The 19,429-nt window shown below is 45.5% G+C and overlaps 1 protein-coding gene and 1 long non-coding RNA gene across 4 annotated transcripts; one reads left to right on the top strand and one right to left on the bottom strand.

The window, feature by feature from the left end:
* Nucleotides 1-1,471: 1,471 nt before the first annotated feature.
* Nucleotides 1,472-6,291, bottom strand: LOC114599876 (waprin-Phi1-like). Of its 2 annotated transcripts, none has more exons than XM_028735671.2 (4): nt 6,119-6,291; nt 4,932-5,081; nt 4,164-4,316; nt 1,472-2,123 (listed from the first exon to the last, which is right to left on the bottom strand). In XM_028735671.2, exons 1-4 carry the CDS (start codon nt 6,225-6,227, stop codon nt 2,092-2,094), a joined length of 444 nt encoding a protein of 147 aa, XP_028591504.2. In that variant the 5' UTR covers nt 6,228-6,291; the 3' UTR covers nt 1,472-2,091. The 2 variants fall into 2 exon arrangements, with proteins under 2 accessions (XP_028591504.2, XP_077785610.1); XM_077929484.1 differs by having other exon boundaries at nt 4,932-5,072; nt 6,119-6,287.
* Nucleotides 6,165-16,843, top strand: LOC144327876 (uncharacterized). Of its 2 annotated transcripts, XR_013393057.1 has the most exons (4): nt 6,165-6,293; nt 14,935-15,040; nt 15,164-15,303; nt 16,400-16,843. It is a non-coding gene; the product is annotated as an uncharacterized LOC144327876 (long non-coding RNA). The 2 variants fall into 2 exon arrangements; XR_013393056.1 differs by having other exon boundaries at nt 14,935-15,303.
* The last annotated feature ends 2,586 nt before the right edge of the window (nt 16,844-19,429 follow it).

Raw genomic sequence — 19,429 nt, 5'->3', positions numbered from 1 at the left:
CTTTCGGCACGTACCCTCCGCATCCCACACCAGCTGATACCATTTGTGCATTTTCCAATAAATAAAAAACCTTGCCCATACAATGCCCTGGGTCTGGTTTGACCCTCAGATTGTCAGCCTGCAGGCTGGGCCTGTTCCTTGTAATATGATTAATCTGCAGCATTGAACTGTTCCTCTAGAAGCAGCAGGAGTTATTCATCTTTTTAATTTACTCGTGGATTTTTAAAAACCCTCCTCCTCCTCCTTCAAAAAAAAAGGCGCTTTTCCTTTTATTGCAACCATCAGTAAAAAGAGATCAGCAGGATATGCCTTTTCTCTGGCTCATTTTATTTTATTTTTAATATCTTTATTGATTTAAAATGCAAACATACAATGAAGATAAGTATAGAAACAAAAAACAAATAAGTTTGAAAAGAACAAGAAGAAAAGAGAAGAAAAGAAAAGAAAACCAAGGATTTATACAACATCATATCTATCAAATAAAAATTATCCGGCTCATTTTAATGGATCAGGGCATCATTCCATCGGGACTCATAATACAAAAATCTGGGACCTTCTTGGCCCTTGGCCCGTTTGTGACATTGAGCTGCCACAACAGAGTTCCTGGCTCCAGAGACTGGAAGGAGGAGCACCTTGAGAAACTGGCGACCAGAGAAAACCTGTTGACGCATTTCCACGGCCATGAATAACTCCAAAGAAATGCCGATGCCCACTTTTTTGGCTCGCTTTATGACACCTCGTTATTCATAAGATAAAGCTTGTTTTTCTCAGATGCAGGAATTTGCCCTCTTCACCTCATGCAGGCATGGTTCCTTATAACCATTTATGTGACGGTGTTTGTAGAATTTGTACCGTGAAAACAGGAAAGGGGTCAAACCACTGCAAGAGGTGCTGAAATTTTGGGAGGTTGGATAGTTACAATGGAATGGTCTCGGGGGTGGGGCACACATTTCTATTCTTATTTGTTTTTTGTTCTTTTTTTTATTATGGAAGTGAAAGCTGGACCATAAAGAAGGCTGATCGCCAAAGAATTGATGCTTTCGAATTGTGGTGTTGTAGGAGACTCTGGAGAGTCCCATGGACTGCAAGAAGTTCAAACGTATCCATTCTGAAGGAAATCAGCCCTGAGTGCTCACTGGAAGGACAGATCCTGAAGCTGAGGCTCCAAGACTTTGGCCACCTCATGAGAAGAGACGACTCCCTGGAAAAGACCCTGGTGCTGGGAAAGATGGAGGGCACAAGGAAAAGGGGGCGACAGAGGACAAGATGGTGGGACAGTGTTCTCGAAGCTACCAGCATGAGTCTGACCAAACTGCGGGAGGCAGTGGAAGACAGAGGGCCTGGCCTGCTCTGGTCCAGGGGGTCGCGAAGAGGCAGACACGACTAAACGACTCAACAACAACAACAATTTTTTATTATTACGTTGTCAAAATAAAATATATATATATAAAATAATTATTGATGATGATGGTGATGGTGAACATAATCATTTATTATTTATACCCCAGCCATCTGGCTGGGTTTCCCCAGCCACTCTGGATGGCTTTCAACAGCGCATTAAAAACAGAATAAAACTTCAAACATTAAAAACTTCCCTGAACAGGGACATGACATGAAATGTTTTGAAGAATTTCTTCAACTCCATAATTAGCAGGAAACACAGGGCACAGGGGGCACATGCGCAGAACAGAACAACAAACCCTTAATTCTATTGTACATATTAAGAAGCACCTTTAATGCGTTTGCTTGTGGTATATGATCTACATGGCTGCTTTCTTGGCTTGGCTTTCATTCTGAGCCAGGAGGGAGGGACAGGAAGTGGGACCCCAAATCCGAAAGGGAGGTCCTACAGCTTCCTGATACTGCCAGGTGTTGTGTGAATGCACAGAGCGACGGGCGCAGGTGGTCTGGAGGACGGAGCAACAGTGGTGACTAAGCCATATGAATTGAGGGCTACTGTGCAAGGGGAGAAAGTGGGTGAGGGACTCCAACGAACATGGCGAAGGTGAAGAGGAGACCAAGTGCCAAGAGATGAGGGAGGCCAGTGGTTGTCATGGCTCTGGGGTCGGGGTCTGTGGAGGGTCCCCCACCTCAGGTGTTCCATGGGGTCTCGGCTTCTGGATCTGCAGAGGGAAGATGAGAGAGGGATTAGTGAGCATAACTTTGCTGGAGGTGTGCAACACACTGTATGCGCGGTCTATCCAGAAGATATTTGTGTTTTGAGGAGTTGAGCGATCCGTCAAACCTAGACAGCATCTTAGACAAACCTGGACAAACCTAGACAGCATCTTAAAAAGCAGAGACATCACCTTGCCGACAAAGGTCCGTATAGTTAAAGCCATGGTTTTCCCAGCAGGGATGTATGGAAGTGAGAGCTGGACCACAAAGAAGGCTGATCGCCGAAGAATTGATTCTTTTGAATTATGGTGCTGGAGGAGACTCTTGAGAGTCCCATGGAGATCAAGAAGATCAAACCTCTCCATTCTTAAGGAAATCAGTCCTGAAGCTGAGGCTCCAATACTTTGGCCACCTCATGAGAAGAGAAGACTCCCTTGAAAAGACCCTGATGTTGGGAAAGATGGAGGGCACAAGGAGAAGGGGGTGGCAGAGGAAAAGATGGTGGGACAGTGTTCTCGAAGCTACCAGCATGAGTCTGAACTGTGGGAGGCAGTGGAAGACAGGAGGGCCTGGCGTGCTCTGGTCCAGGGGGTCACAAAGAGGCGGACGCTACGACTCAACAACAACAACAAGTGATCTGTCATGGTTACCCTTCCTGCCCCCTGTTCCTTTCCCCTTCCCTATCTCTTGTTAAGCTCATTGATGGCTGAGAAACAGCCTTTAATGTCTTAATCTTTTGGAAGGAAGTGATAGTGCTGGGTACCTTCTTTGATGTCGGACAGTGTTTGGAGAAAGTGAGGCACTGGGAGAGGTAGCTAATGAATTATCTGCACGTAGCCAGTCAAGCAAGCCATGCAGGCTAACAGGCTAGTTAGCTATAAACTGGATGGTTTGGGGCATAGTTTCTGAGAAGCTCATTCACAGACTGATAGCTGTGGGGCTGTGCAAACTGAGGCTACCTGGGGGAGCCACTTCGCCACTTCTTGAGGGCTTCCAAGTGGCAGACTGAGGCGCTTCTTTGGCATGTATATATTGCTTGCTGTTTAAAACCAAATCTTCAATCTTTTCACTCACTTGTGTTTTGTGTCACTTCTGAATCTCATTTTAAAAGAACCGCCTTGCATTTGGCAAGACACACAACACCATCTCTGTAGATGGTGTTTGTAATGTGCCTGTCCCAAAGGCTGTGCCATTTACAAGGTAGAGACACCTGACAGGAAGGGGACAGAAATGCAAGTGAACAGGGGAAGGACATGGGATGATTTCAGTTATGTATACAGTGCAATAGCATCTTATGCATGTTTAACTTGAGCAATTTCAACTGTATGCGGTTGACGGTAGGATGGTTGAAACTGCACAAGTTAAACCCAAGCAAAGCGGAGAAGCTCATTTCTTGCCAGGTCTGCTTGGGTGCATAGAGAACTTTTAAACTCTCTGCTTTGCTGGGGGGCGGGGGCAACGTCTGCTCGGCATGCTGCATCTGTGAAGCTCAGAAATGATCTTGCAAGTGCCATATGATTTTCTATGAGATCTCACACGACCATCCCTAGCCTTATTCAGCATGAATATAGCTTTTAAGCTCTCTACTTTGCTTGTCGGGCAAGGTCTACTCAGTGGACTAGGGTGGAATCTACACACATGTAAAAATAATGGTGTGAAAATGCTTTTTTTAAAAAAGGTTTTTTAAATATATATATATATACATTGAATTTGCCATAGCTCACTTTCGCCATCTAGTGTCACATTTGTATACATTTGCAACACACTTAAAACGTTTTATTTGCAGCCGTGTAGCTGAGTCCTGGGAACTCTCTGTCTTTGCTTCACCTGCTAGCTGCGAAGGAGCCTCCATCAGATTGCAAAAGTGTGCATCTCGGGCAAAATCACATTCAAAGGTGTTCATATTAGGAGAAACATGAGACCAGCTAAATGAGAAACCAGCAGCAATCAATACTGACAGGTTCACGGAGACCTTCATCTGAAGACCCACAACACAGAAATGATGTCTTGACCCCCCAAATGCTGCTCTTCTGCCACTCACTTACCTTGCTCTCTGGGAGGGACACAGTTCCATTTCTTGCACCCGCTCATGCAGCACTTCCTGTTGCTGGGACAATCGGAGTCCTCTCTGCACTGATCCCTGCAGATGCCCAGCAGTGATATGATAGGGGGGTCCGGAGGGCAGAACCCAGGTTTATCTGCATGGGGAGAGAGGGAGAGCATCAGACTCCTAATCTCAAGGTCGTGGGTTCAAGACCCAAGCTGGGCAAAAATAATAAAAATCCTGCATTGCAGGGGGTTGGACTGGATATCCCTCGTGGTCCCTTCCAATGCTACTGTTTGCAGGCATTGCCTGGAGAGACAGGACATTCATCCATGCTGTCTTGGCAGAATTCCAGACGGGTTTCAGGCCGGCTCCTGCACAGCTTCCCCTCCCTCATCCTACAGAAGGAGTGGAATTCAGATTGTGCTCCTTGCAGGAATGCTTCACCCATCAGGAGTTGCTTGCTGCAGCCCACTCATCTCTCTGGCACCTCACCAGCAAATGCTGTTAGCCCAAGTTGCAATCTGAGCATTGGGCATGCTTTTCCTGGACACTCTCCTGTGCGGAGGGGCCCCTGGCACAATGGGCAACTTGCCTCCCGTCACAGCTATCCTCCCATGTTGCATCCAGCACCTTAAAGTGCGACTCCTGCAGCGCAGGATTGGGCCCCTTCCAGCTCTACAGTTCTATGAACTTGGCATTGAGGCCCACCTGAGACTGGGTCCTGGGGGCAGGAGAATTGCGGGGGGCAAAGGAGGGCAAGTGTTACCGTTTGGGAGACGGCAAGAGGCCCCGCAGCCCGTCCAGCAGCATTTCTCTGTCCCCGCACAGCTGGCATCGGACTGGCACTCTTCTGTGCAGTTTCCACGGGCCGTCCCCAGCGTTGCATTGGGGCACGTGCCAGCTTTCTCTGCAGCAACTGGAAAAGGCAAAGAGAAGTAGACATTATGAAGAACTTCCGGGCTTTAAAAGCTGTTTGGCCGTGGAACTGCCTCTCTCAAGAGGTTGTGGACTCTCCTTCCTTGGAGGTTTCGGAGCAGAGGTTGGACGGCCGTCTGTCATGAATGCTTTGGCTGAGATTCCTGCATTGCAGGGGGGTGGAATTAGATAACCCTCAGGGTCCTTTCCAGCTCTACAGTGATAGCCACCTTCAAATATCTAAATGATATGGGAGATGGAACAAGCTTGTTTTCTGCTGCTCCAGAAGGTAAGATCTGAACCAACGACTTCAAGTTATAGGGAAGGGGTTTCTGGCTAAACATCAGGGAGAACTTTCTGAGGCTGAGAGCTGTTGGTTGGTGGACTGACAGCAGGCCTCCAAGATTCCAGGTAGAGGTAGCTTCCAGTTCTACCTGGAAATGAAACCAGGGATTGAGAAGATGGGTCTTTCTGTCAGCAAGGCAGACACTCCCCCCGCTGAGCTTTTGCCCTTCTGCTCCTTTGTCCAGCTGGGCCAGGCTGGAGACAAGGGCTTTCATAGAATCATAGAATCATAGAGTTGGAATAGACCACAAGGGCCATTGAGTCCAACCCCGTGCCAAGCAGTAAACACCATCAGAGCACTCCTGACATATGGTTGTCAAGCCTCTGCTTAAAGACCTCCAAAGAAGGAGACTCCACCACACTCCTTGGCAGCAAATTCCACTGTCGAACAGCTCTTACTGTCAGGAAGTTCTTCCTAATGTTTAGGTGGAATCTTCTTTCTTGTAGTTTGGATCCATTGCTCCGTGTCCGCTTCTCTGGAGCAGCAGAAAACAACCTTTCTCCCTCCTCTATATGACATCCTTTTATATATTTGAACATGGCTATCATATCACCCCTTAACCTCCTCTTCTCCAGGCTAAACATGCCCAGCTCCCTTAGCCGTTCCTCATAAGGCATCGTTTCCAGGCCTTTGACCATTTTGGTTGCTTTTCTCTCCTTCTCTCCTAGGGACTGCCACCAGCTCACACCCACCTGTAACGTTCTGCCCAGCTGTGTCTATCAGGTGAGCTGAGGCTGTGAGAAGCCCCACCAGGGAGACGAGGAGGAGGTGGTGGAAGCAGCTGCTATTCCTGGGCGTCATGGTGATGCTGCTTGCAGAGATGTTGTGGTCTCTGGCTGTTGCCAGCCAAGCTTTAAACTCTCTCAGGTGTGGCTGGTGGAGGGGAGGGAGGCAGGGAGGTGGGGAGGGCAGAGAGAGTCTCCTGGGCGATGACTGGAGAACAAGGTGAGCCCAGCTCCCTCCTCCTTCCATTGCACAACCGGATCAGGTAACACCCCTGGCTCTGGTGTGAACCAGGAAGCTGGAGGCTCAGAGAGCAGGCTCAGACTCGGGGGCTGATCTTTCCTGAGAAGCACAGCCCAGGCCAGGTGGTTTGCCATCAGCAACCTGGAAGCCCAAGGAATGGCTCTTACCTGTGTTGGCCAGGGGTTAAGGGCTTCCCACAAATCCTGTGCTTGCGTCTAAGCTGTGAGGGGTTCTCGGGGTGCAGCCTGAGTACCCTTGCAACTTCCATGCAGCTTCTTCTGGGGTGGGACATATCTAATGGTGCAGCAGGAAAGAATTACTAGCCACAGCAGTGCTTCTGAATACTGAGATAGGAATTTTGAGGTCATAATGCTAAAGGTAAAGGGACCCCTGACCATTAGGTCCAGTCGTGGCCAACTCTGGGGTTGTGGCGCTCATCTCGCTTTATTGGCCGAGCTGGCGTACAGCTTCCAGGTCATGTGGCCAGCATGACTAAGCCGTTTCTGGCGAACCAGAGCAGCGCACGGAAACGCCGTTTACCTTCCCGCTGGAGTGGTACCTATTTATCTACTTGCACTTTGACGTGCTTTCGAACTGCTAGGTTGGCAGGAGCAGGGACCGAGCAACGGGAGCTCACCCTGTCACGGGGATTTGAACCGCCGACCTTCTGATCGGCAAGTCCTAGACTCTGTGGTTTAACCCACAGCACCACCCGTGTCAGTTTGAGGTCTTAGATATATGTTAAATGTTCATAAGTGTACCAACCAAGCACGTACATAGATCAGCACAGGAAGACCAACCTGAAACCATTTTTGATTTCCAAACTGATTTCTCTGCAAGGTCAAAGGAAAATGGAAAAGCCTCCCCATTGTCTTTTCCTTCACAAATCCTGTCTTAAGGGCACATTTAAGATATGAATAGGGTGTGAGCCTGACCTGGCTCAGGAACTAAGTATTTATCATTACAAAAGACTGGCCAGGCTCCCCAGGGTATCCAATCAAGTGACCATTAAACAGGTAACCTGAAAAAGTACTCAGATTTCTGCTGTAGACCACCCCTTCTGTGATGTAGGTATGATGTTTCTGGGGGTGGTCTTGATCTACAGAGTGGCAATTTGAAATGTCTCTATAAGGGCGGGCACACCTTGGTTCTGGGTCCTCCTCCTTTCCTGCGTGTGAGGGGAGCACCCTGTCGCAACAGATCAATAAAGATCAGGCTTACGAGCTGATTTGCTTCTCAATATTCTCTGCTTGGCCTCTGTTATTTTCTCCTACCGATAGAGGACCTACATAAGGACTCTATACGGGCTCTTGGGTACCCCATAAGGGAAAAGGGCAGATTTTTTTTTACAACAATACCAGCTGACACAGGAGGGGAGAATGTTCCTCTTGTTCTGCTTGTGGGTTTCCCATTCAGACACCTGGCCGGCCCCTGGGAGAACAGGATGCTGGACTAGGTGGACCATTGGCCTGATCCAGCAGGATCTCCTTATGTTCTTAGGAAGGAGAGAGCCTAGACTTGGTGGCTGCTGGTGCTACAGAAGAGGAAATGCCCCACAAGGGTGGTCTTTAAGGTGCCAGTAGGGACATTCCTCTGCCCTCTTTCAGGACATATCCAGAACTTCAGCCCTGTAAAGCTGCAAGGCAGCCTTCCTCCCCCCCCCCCCCAAGTTACTGGGGGTGAGGAAAAGCAGAGTTTCAGAGTGGGTACCAGTATTGGCTGAAGAATAATGCGCCAAATTCAAGCTTATTTGAAATGGTTGTTGAGTCATTTTTGGACCTGCTTAGTGTCAGTTGTTAGAGAGCTCTCTCTCTCTCTCTCTCTCTCTCTCTCTCTCTGCTGTCCCACCCCCTGCCCAGACCATGAGAATGGAGGCTCTTACTTAAGAGTAAAGGAGAGATTGAGCAGGACGATCAGGGCTGGGAGCAGCAGCCCACGTTGAAGGAGTCCACAAACAGGGCAAGGAGCTCAGAACTCCAGGGAAGCAAACTAGGTGGCCTCCTAGGAAGGGCAAGGCACATCTCCTCATAGAATCAGAGAATCGTAGAGTTGGAAGGGACCCTCAAGGGTCATCCAGTCCAACCCCCTGCAGCACAGGGATCACAGCTCAGGTGTCCCTCACAGGTGGCCATCCAAACTCTGCCTGAAAATCTCCAATGAAGGAGAGTCCATCACCTTCTGAAACCATCCATTCCGGAGGCGGCGCGAAACGGCAATGGCGGTCCTCTTCAGCTGCTGAAGAGGGGCTCCGCGGAAAAGGGTCGTGCGCTACGGCACAGCGACGACCCATTCAGAAAATCCACGGGTAGAGTGAGCCCGTGGCCGTGGGATTCGGCGGGTACCAGGAGCTACCTCGGAAACGCAGAAGGGACCCCGTAAGGGGCTCCGGAACGTGGAGGGGGTAGCGGTGCTGTGAATCCATCGCTCTTTCCGCGGAAGTGAAGCCGCGCGGCTGCTGCTGATGAGCGCTGACCTTTCTTCTTTGAACATTTGATTGGAAACAACATACTCGTGAGTAAGAGATTTGAGACTTTATTTGAACAGTAAAATTGTGAATTTCGGCTGAAAGCGGGAGACGCTAAAAAGGAAGTCAGTCTTCCGTCCCTGTTTAAAGTGCTGAGCAAAGTCTTTTTAAAACGGAAGCATGGAAAGGAGTTAAAAAGAACCTGGAATTTACCCTGCAAATTCGGAAACGACTGTCAAAAGTTAAAGACAAATTAAGACTGTATTATAAGTGGTCAGAGTTTGGGTTATCCCTCTTTCCCTTTTGTGGATTATAAACGTTAAGAGACCCAGCTCTCGGGCTGGCTGGATACAAAGTAACATCAGACTGTGGTGACTGTGTATAGGGATACAAAGTTTCAGCGGGCTATTTTGCAAGTTATAAGAAAGGAACTGTTGCAAGCACCTTCGTAAGGATCTTCTATACTCTGCAGTTTAAAGGGAATTTAGAGGGTTCCCCCCCTCTGTTTTGGATTTACCCTACTTGGGAACTTAAAGGAAAATTTCCATCTTTCCTCTCTAACTTCTGGGGTGCTCCCCCTGCTGGATTGTAGAACTATAAGTCTCTGAGAACTGCTGGTTGTTTTGGAATTTTTTTTTCTTTTTTTGTGTCTGGATGTTTACTTTTTGGATTGCCTTTCCCATGGGATTTACAATTTGACCTTGAAACATAGACAGCTGTGGAATGAGTGGTGCAGGAAAAACAAGGGCCGGCAAAAAAGCAAAACAAGCTGAACTATTGCAATTAACTTTGCCTGTGCAGCATCGTAGGTCATCAGTCCCAATTGTGACGGGTCTGCAAGAAGGACAATCTAAACAGCCAGTTTTGGAAGATATGGCTGCAGGAGGGCTAGACCCTATCTCTAAAGAAATATTGGACCAACTGGCAGCTTTAAATAAAAAAGCTGATGAACAAGCGGCTAAATTTGACCAGGTGACAGCTACAATTAATAAATTGACAGACCAAGTTGCTCAAAACACACAGGCGATAGGAAATATTGAAAAGACTTCAACAGAGAGTCGAAAATTAGCCGAGGAAGCAAGTGCAAAAGCAGACCTAAATACAAAAAGGATTGAGGAACTAAGAGGAGAAGTAAGACCACTGAGTAGACAAGTCACTGAACAGCAGGCCTACCTGTCTATGGCGGAGCTGAAAAGCAAAGAAAGCAATCTTAGGCTTAGAAATATCCCAGAATCAGAGAAGGAAGATCTGATCAGCTTTTTGACTGCAGAAATATCCAAGTTCTGGGGTTTGGCAGAAGAGAAGGACTTTAAAATTGTCACCGCCTTTAGACTGGGAAGAGTGGCCAAAAAGGATAAACCAAGAGATTGCTTGGTCATATTGAGATCTAAGCAAGAAAAAGACAATATACTCGGCCTACATTTCAAAAATTCATTGGTGATACAGGGAAAGACAGCAGAAATCTTCAGAGACATACCAAAACAGCTGTTGGACTTAAGAACTACATATAAAGATCTGGCAAGATTACTCAGAAACAACACAATTCCTTACAGGTGGGAATTCCCCCAAGGCCTATCTTTCAACTGGAAAGAGAAGAAGGTAAGAATTAGAACAGCGGAGGAGCAAGAAAAGTTCCTGAACGATCACGGGGAGGACCTTCGGAAAGGAACAGCAGGTACCTGGCCACCCCCCTTGCCTGGTCAAAAAGATCCACCTCCAGGAATAGACAACAAGGGAGACAACCCTATTGGCTGACAAACTGATCCAGGATGTCTCTGCAGCTCTTCAGTTGGAACATTCATGGTGCAAATTCCCCTGAAAAAAGGAAAAGGATTTTTCATATATTGAGGAAAGAACAACTAGACGTCATTTGTCTTCAAGAAACTCATGTGACCAGGCTCCACAGAAGAGTATTAATTAACAAGAGACTAGGCCAAGAATTTATTTCATCAGACAAAGTCAAGAAAAGAGGAGTAGTGATATATGCTAAGGAGAGCCTAGCACCAAAATTTGTGTTTAAAGATGAACAAGGAAGAATTCTGGCGATTGAAATACAAACACAAGGAGAAAAATTCCTGATAGTAGGAATCTACGCACCGAATGAGGGGAAATCAGAATTCTACAAGAAGCTGCATGAGACAATGCTGGACCATGTTGACTATAATAACATCATTCTGATGGGAGATATGAATGGGGTTGTCTCCACACATATGGACAAGTCACAAAACCAAAACTTGACCAAAGATGGCAGACTACCAAAGACTTTTTTTGAACTTACAGACAATATGGACTTGATTGACATTTGGAGGGTAAAGAACCCTCTAGGTAAAGAGGGAACATTCTTTTCTGAGGCCCACCTATCTTGGACACGAATCGACCAAATCTGGATATCTAGAGGACTGGCACCTAAGACCAAAAAAATTGAAATCTGCCCCAAAACTTGCTCCGACCATAACGCCTTGAAAATGGATTTGAGACTCACACCAGCTGGATCCTTCAGATGGAGAATGAATGACTCTTTGTTTAGAGATCAGGAGATTGTAAAGAAGGCCCAAAAAACGATGAAAGACTTTTTTGAAATAAATTTGAACACTTCGGTGGAAAAGAAAACAATCTGGGACGCAAGTAAAGCTGTTATGAGAGGTTTTCTGATACAACAGAACACTATTAGGAAAAAACTCTGGAATGGTAAAAAGGACAAGATTTTGGAAAAGATAAAGGACGGAGAGAGAAGGTTGAGACTTAACCCAAAATCAAAAGAAGTTTTAAGAGAAATAAAATTCCATCAAGCACAATATGTGAAACTGATAAATCAAGAAGTTGAATGGAAAATTAAACAGATGAGACAAAGATCATTTGAATCGGCAAATAAATGTGGGAAGCTGCTTTCATGGCAGCTGAAAAGGAGACAAAAATTGAACTTTGTTACCAATCTAGAGGTTGAAGGAGAATGTATTCAGAAACCAGAGGAAATTAGAAAGTGTTTCCAGAAATATTTTAAAAAATTGTATACCCAAGGACCCCAAGTGGAGACTGAGATAAATAAATTTTTAAAAAGCTACGGCCTGGAAAAATTAACACAAGATAAACAAACAGCCCTGAACTATAAAATAACACAACAGGAAATTGAAAGTTCCATTCAGAACATGCAATTAGGCAAATCCCCGGGCCCAGATGGACTTACCTCCAAGTATTATAAGACATTGAAGGAATATTTGATTCAACCACTGATGGAGGTATGCAACCAAATTATGGAGGGGAAGGGGGCACCAGAATCGTGGAAAGAGGCATTCATTACTTTGATACCAAAATTGGAATCCGAAAAGACTCAACTTAAGAACTATCGTCCTATCTCACTCCTAAATGTGGATTACAAGATTTTTGCTGATATTTTGGCAAATAGATTGAAAAAAGTTTTAAATGAAGTAATTCATAAAGACCAAGCAGGCTTCCTCCCCGGCAGACATTTGTCTGACAACACTAGGAACATTGTGGATGTCCTGGAACTACTACAGACAAACTTGAATACGAAAGCAGTTTTGATATTCATAGATGCGGAGAAGGCCTTTGACAACATATCTTGGAAATTTATGAAGAAAAATTTGGAAGGGATGGGAGTGGGAAGGGCGTTTCAAAATGGTATTGAAGCAATTTATTCAGAACAAAAAGCTAAATTGATAGTAAATAATGTGGTGACAGAGGAGTTTAAAATTGAAAAAGGAACACGACAGGGGTGCCCCCTATCACCCTTGCTATTTATTTCTGTCCTGGAGGTGTTGCTGAACTTGATTAGGAAGGACCAGCGGGTGGAAGGAATACAGGTCGGAGGAAAACAATATAAACTGAAGGCCTTTGCAGATGATTTGGTTTTGACATTACAGGAGCCAGAACCCAGTACAAAAAGAGCTTTAGAACTAATCTCTGAGTTTGGTCGGGTGGCGGGATTCAAGCTAAATAAACAAAAAACTAAGGTTTTGGTGAAAAACTTGACACCTTTAGAAATAGAGGGGTTTCAGAAGGAAACGGAGCTAAATGTGGTTAAAAAAGTGAAATACCTGGGGGTTAATTTGACTGGGAAAAATTTGAACTTGTTTAAAGATAATTATGAAAAATGTTGGTCTGAAATTAAAAAGGACTTAGAAATCTGGTCAAGATTGAAACTTTCCTTGTTGGGAAGAATTGCAGCAGTTAAGATGAATGTATTGCCAAGAATGCTGTTTTTGTTTCAGGCCCTGCAGATCGTGGACAGGGTGGAGTGTTTCGGAAAGTGGCAGAGGGACATTATGAAGTTTGTCTGGCAGGGCAAAAAGCCCCGAATAAAATTTAAAATATTAACAGATGCAAAGGAAAGAGGGGGATTTGCCCTGCCGGACTTAAGGTTGTATTATGAAGCTGCATCCCTCTGCTGGATGAAAGATTGGTTTTTGCTAGAAAACACTGATGTCCTAGATCTGGAAGGGTTCAACAATGCTTTTGGATGGCATGCATATCTGTGGTACGACAAGGTAAAGTCTCACAAGTTATTTAAAAACCATATTGTCAGGAAATCTTTGTTTATTGTCTGGACTAAATACAAGGACTTACTCGAAAACAAAACTCCGAGGTGGCTGTCACCAATAGAGGCTAAGGCCACAAAAATACTTAATATGGGGGGTGGCTGGGCAAAATACTGTGAAATAATAGAAAAAGTAGGGGACACTTGGAGGTTGCAGAGCTTTGAAATATTGAAAGGAAAGGTGCGAGACTGGTTTCATTATGCCCAAATTTTAGAGATCTTTAAAAAGGACAAAAAAATTGGTTTCCAGGAGGAAAAATCAAAATTAGAGTCAGAACTACTTGAACCTAAGACGAAAGTGCTTTCAAGAATGTATAACTTGTTGCTTAAATGGAATACTCAAGATGAGACAGTTAAATCAGCCATGATAAAATGGGCACAAGATATTGGACACAACATTATGTTTGAAGACTGGGAAAGGTTATGGACCACCGGTATGAAATTTACGGCATGTAGTGCCTTAAAAGAAAATATTATGAAAATGATGTACAGGTGGTACATGACCCCAGTCAAACTTGCAAAGATATATCATCTGTCTGATAATAAATGTTGGAAATGTAAGGAGGCTGAAGGAACATTCTTTCACCTCTGGTGGACATGCCCGAGGGTGAAGGCTTTTTGGGAAATGATTTATAACGAGTTGAAAAAGGTATTTAAGTATACCTTTCATAAGAAACCAGAAGCCTTCCTCCTGGGCATTGTGGGCCAGAGAGTGCTAAAGAAAGATAGAACTTTCTTTCTATATGCAACTACAGCAGCAAGAATCCTTATAGCCAAATACTGGAAAGCACAGGAGTTACCCACACTGGAAGAATGGCACACGCAACTGATGGACTACATGGAATTGGCTGAAATGACCGGCAGAATCCGAGACCAGGGAGAAGAAGCAGTGGAAGAGGACTGGAAAAAATTTAAGGACTATTTACAAAAACATTTTAAGTTATATGAATGTTGAGAATTTGCTAAGTTTTGAGAAAAACAAGCTTCAGTATTGAGATTCGGAAATGATTGAAACTAAGTTAAGTTTGAGAAAAGTTTAACTTTTAGAGTAAATAATTAGATGAAAATACAAATACACATGAAACAAGGTTTTAATTTGCTGTTGATTTTTATTGTAAAGAAAGCAGGGATGGAGGATGTGGGGAAGTCCAGTTGATGTTGAAAAAGGATCTGAAAAAGTGAATCTTTTTCTTTTTTGTTTCTTTACTTTGTAAAAAAAAAAAAAAAAGCTCTTGTTGTGTTATTGACGATGTATTAATGTTGTACTTTGACCCTGGAAAACAAAGCAATAAAAAATATTTAAAAAAAAAAAATGAAACCATCCATTCCACCATGGCCAGACAGCCGTCAGAAAGTCCTTCCTAATGTTGAGTCGGAATCTCCTTCCTTGCCATTTTAATCCGTTGGTTCAGATCTTCACCTCTGGAGCAGCAGCAGAAAACGAGCTTGCTCCATCTTCCATGTGGCAGCGCTTCAGAGACTTGAAGTTGGCTAACGTATCGCTTCTCTCTATTGGTTCTTAGGTGGAAAGCCCTATAGGGCCTGGAGAAGCCAGATGGACCTTCCTGGGTCACTGAGGTCCAGCTACGTGTCTCTGCTATGGATGCCTACTGCACCCCTCCCTTTTGGGTCTGTATCATCTCCAGACATTGACCACCAAGGATAGCTCAGTTGGTTTGAATGTGGTGCTGATAACACCCAAGGCTGCAGGTTCGATCCCCATGAGAGACAGCTGCATATTCTTGCTTGCAGGGGGTTGGACTATATGATCCTCGGGGTCCCCTTCCAACCTTGCATCTATGTTTCCATGAACAGCAAAACCTTCCCTGCAGCTGAAGACTTTGTGGCCACTTGGAAAACTCCAGAGGTGTGACCCTGGCCTGTTGAGACAGGTGAGTCACACTTTCCTTTTTATGAGAAGGTTTAGCCTCTTCAATGTCACGTAGCTGGGTTGTGTTTGCAGCTAATTTGCATATGGCCCCCCCGGCCACAGTCCCCTATGCAGCACCTCTGAAGCTTAGGTGAGCCACTGCTGCTGCCAGTCAGTGTTGGTGACAAATAGTGCTACATGGACGGTCCGAGGCAGCTTCCAGCATTCCTACCATATTGATGTAGATTTGGTCTGTTGCTTCCTCTGGGTATCTTAGCTGCTCCTTCTCTTGATCTGGATACTATACTTCTGGATCAAAAGTAGCGTCCAGGTCAAGGGAAGTGATAGAACCGGTCTGATCTGCCTTGGTCAGACCACATCTGGAATATTACGTCCAGTTCTGGGCGCCACAATTTAAGGAGGATATTAACAAGCTGCAAGGTAAGCAGACGAGGGCGGCCAGGATGGCCAAGGGTCTGGAAACCAAGCCTTATGAAGAATGGTCGAAGGAGTTGGGTTTGTCTGTCCTGCATAAGAGAAGAAGAAGAGTTTGGATTTGATATCCTGCTTTATCACTACCCGAAGGAGTCTCAAAGCGGCTAACATCCTCCTTTCCCTTCCTCCCCCACAACAAACACTCTGTGGGGTGAGTGGGGCTGAGAGACTTCAGAGAAGTGTGACTGGCCCAAGGTCACCCAGCAGCTGCATGTGGAGGAGCGGAGACACGAACCCGGTTCCCCAGATTACGAGTCCACTGCTCTTCACCACTACACCACACTGGTGTAGGAGGAGACTGAGAGGAGATAAGATGGTCCTCTTCAAATATCTCAAGGGCTTTCACATGTGAGAGGGAGCAAACTTGTTTTCTTCTGCTCTGGAGGGCAGGACACAAACCAATGGCTTCAAGTTAGAACAAAGGAGATTCCGATTAAAGCTTGGGAAGAAATTTCTGGTGGTAAGAGCTGTACAACGGTGGAATGGATGACCTTGGAAGGTGGTGGACTCTCCCTATTGGGAGGTTTTTAAACAGAGGGGATTATAAATCCTCAAGCAAATGACCTCCATCCCAAACCTGGGTCCCTTTTTACTTCTGAAGTTTTCCTTCTTCATTTCCCTAGTGCCGGAAGAGCAGCAAGGGAACAGCTCTGCCCCTTTAGGAAATGGGCAGCCTCCACAGTGCAGCCACCTAGTGGCAGGAAACGGACATTGCCTGAAATGTACTTCATCTGCACAGCTGGTAGTCACTTGGGTTCTTTCCGTTTTGCAGAAGAGCGACTGGAGGCGTGTCAGTTAGTGCAATGACAAAGTGATATTGGCCAGAAACTGTGGCTCAGCTTTCAGAGGAAAGCAGGGTCTGCTGTCCTGTAAGCACTTGCCCTAACTGGCATTGGACTGGGAATTTTGGGTCTAAGGAAGAGAAGAAGCAAAGTGAAAATGGCTTTGCAAAGTTTCCTGGGCTGCAGGTGCGTCCTGTTCCATGATACGGTTTGCAATAAGACTCACTGCTGGGCCTCCTCCACGAGAGGCCCGGAGGGTGCTGGCTGTGATGCCCCACTTTGCATGGGGGGGGGGGGGGTAGGAAGTGGATCTTGCTGCTGGGAAGGGTTGCCATAATAATAATAATAATAATAATAATAATAATAATAATAATAATAATAATAATTTATTATTTATACCCCGCCCATCTGGCTGGGTTTCCCCAGCCACTCTGGGCGGCTTCCAACAGAATATTAAAATACAATAACCTATTAAACAGTAAAAGCTTCCCTAAACAGGGCTGCCTTTAGATGTCTTCTAAAAGTCTGATAGTTGTTGACATCTGGTGGGAGGGCGTTCCACAGGGCAGGCGCCACCACCGAGAAGGCCCTCTGCCTGGTTCCCTGTAGCTTTGCTTCTCGCAGGGAGGGAACCGCCAGAAGGCCCTTGGTGCTGGACCTCAGTGTCCGGGCAGAACGATGGGGGGTGAGACGCTCCTTCAGGTCTACTGGGCCAAGGCCATTTAGGGCTTTAAAGGGCTTGCCGTAACTTGAAGAGCAAAAAAGAGGACAGACCAAGCTGCTGCCAGTCCAAGCTGGGGGAAGAGGCATGCAGGGCTGCCACTGCCATGACCTTTTCCCTGGTTCAGGTTGGCAGCGGCAGTGGTGTGTAGAGGAGCCCAAGTCCAAGCCACCCATGTCTGAGCCTGAGCCGCCCAAGCCCAAGAAACCACTAACTAACTAACTAACTAACTAACTAACTAAATCAATCCCCAAACCTGGACATTTCCCTTAAAATGTAAAAATCCCCCAGATGGGCATGTTGGACCCCCAAAAGAGGACATGTCTGGGATTTCCCAGATGTATGGCAACCCTACTTCTGGGGGAGCACCATCTTCTCCTTGCCCTGCAGCTTCTCCTCTGAGAGTGACCAGGCTGACCATGCAAGTGGGAACAAATGTGCAGAAAGTCACGTGCAAGGCAGGGGAAAAAGAAAGGGCTGTCCAGCAAGCCCCCCAGGAGGTTGGCGCCCTGTTGGAAGTTTGAGTGCTGACAATTGGCAGATGAAGACGATGGATTTTTTGGAGCTGGCCAACCTGACTGGAAGAGTCCGCGACCAGAAGGAGGAGGAGTACCAGGAAGAATCGATGAAATGTAAAGACTATTTAACTAAATATGTTAAGATAACTTAATTGGAAAAGCTTGCAAATAATTGATAGGCTTAGGATATAATTATGTAAGGATAAGATTTAAGATGTTTAAAGTTAAAATTAGAAAGAATGAAAGATGTTAAGTGATCAAGTTAATTTTTTTTGAGAAAATCGATTTTGGAAAACTGTTAAAATGAGATATAATGAAATTCAACCAAGGGGATTTGAGGAAGTCACTTAATAATGTTACCAAGATTTAAACAGGATGTATGTATGTATGTATGTATGTATGTATGTTTATTTGTTTTGAATTTTTGAAAATCAACAAAATATTTTGAAGGGGAAAAAAGGAAGTTTGAGTGCTGAGACAGATATGGACCTCCAGATTCCCAGACTACCCTTGTACCTTTATTTCTATGCTGACCTCTCTCATTGTCTCTTTGTTGGTTAGACTGATACCTCTCCGGTTGCATTGTGCTTTCGGCTTCCTTTGCCTTCTCACACTCCTCTCTCAGACCTCGAGAGGTCATGCTGGAACGTTCCTCCAGGAGATCACAGGAGGAGCCAGCGTATTGAATAAAATAACACCACAGGCTAGTCAGTTAGACTAGAACCAGGAACATTTCTATATGTATGTATGTAGGTACGGCAATAAACGGCTTTGTGATTTTCCTACCTGCAAACATCTCCCTGTTGGTGTGGTTGCTGGTTGCCACAAGCAAAAGTCTTCTCTCTAACTGGGATCCACTCCCTTAGTGCTTCCTTGCTAGGTTTTAGTAAGTGATCCAGTGAACCCCAGCACACTTGCAAGGAACTGCTCATTCCCCCACCTGCATGCTCCAAATGAGTCCCTGTGCGCACACTGGAAGCAGCCCCAGAGAAACATCCCACGAGAGAATGAAATCAGGTCTGCATTTTCAGGAGGAGACACTCAGCTCTAAAGTGTTCCTTCCTGCTTTGAAATTTGGCCCTCCAATTCTGTTTCATGTTGCCTCATTTGCACATAAAGTGAACTGTGACATATTAGCTGAAGGCCTAGACCTGGCCAGGGGCTTAACTATGGGTTGTTTCCTGCCAACAAGCAACCGTCTGAAGCCACGGTTTGTTATTTGTGGCTTGATAGGCCATCTAGCAGCAGGTTCTTGCCAGGAGATAAAGGCAGGAGGAAAGAAGAGCTGGATAGCAAACTTTGGAAATACAAGCCATGGTCTGTTTGAGTATCCATATTTTTTAAAAAAATGTGTTTGTGGGAGGGGGTGCTATTGTTTTGCTTTTGTTTTTATGTTTTTCGTGTTTTTCTCTTGTATCTTTATGCTGTGAACCAACCTGACATCTACGGATGAAAGGCAGCATACACATCTAATAAATAAAATAAGTAAATATTCAGGCACAGATTGCGGTTGAGTCTTTTGTTGTTAAACAAAGCAAGTAATTGTCAAGTAATTTAAGCTTTGCAAAAACTGAGCTATTTGGTTAGAGCGTGGTGCTGACGCTAAGGTTGTCCCCATCTGGGGCAGGTGTG

The sequence above is a fragment of the Podarcis muralis genome, chromosome 5 (assembly GCF_964188315.1).
Source record: "Podarcis muralis chromosome 5, rPodMur119.hap1.1, whole genome shotgun sequence".
In the NCBI taxonomy this organism is placed as follows: Eukaryota; Metazoa; Chordata; class Lepidosauria; order Squamata; family Lacertidae; genus Podarcis; species Podarcis muralis.
The sequence above is the reverse complement of the archived record's forward strand: the minus strand, read 5'-3'. Positions and strand labels throughout refer to the sequence as shown.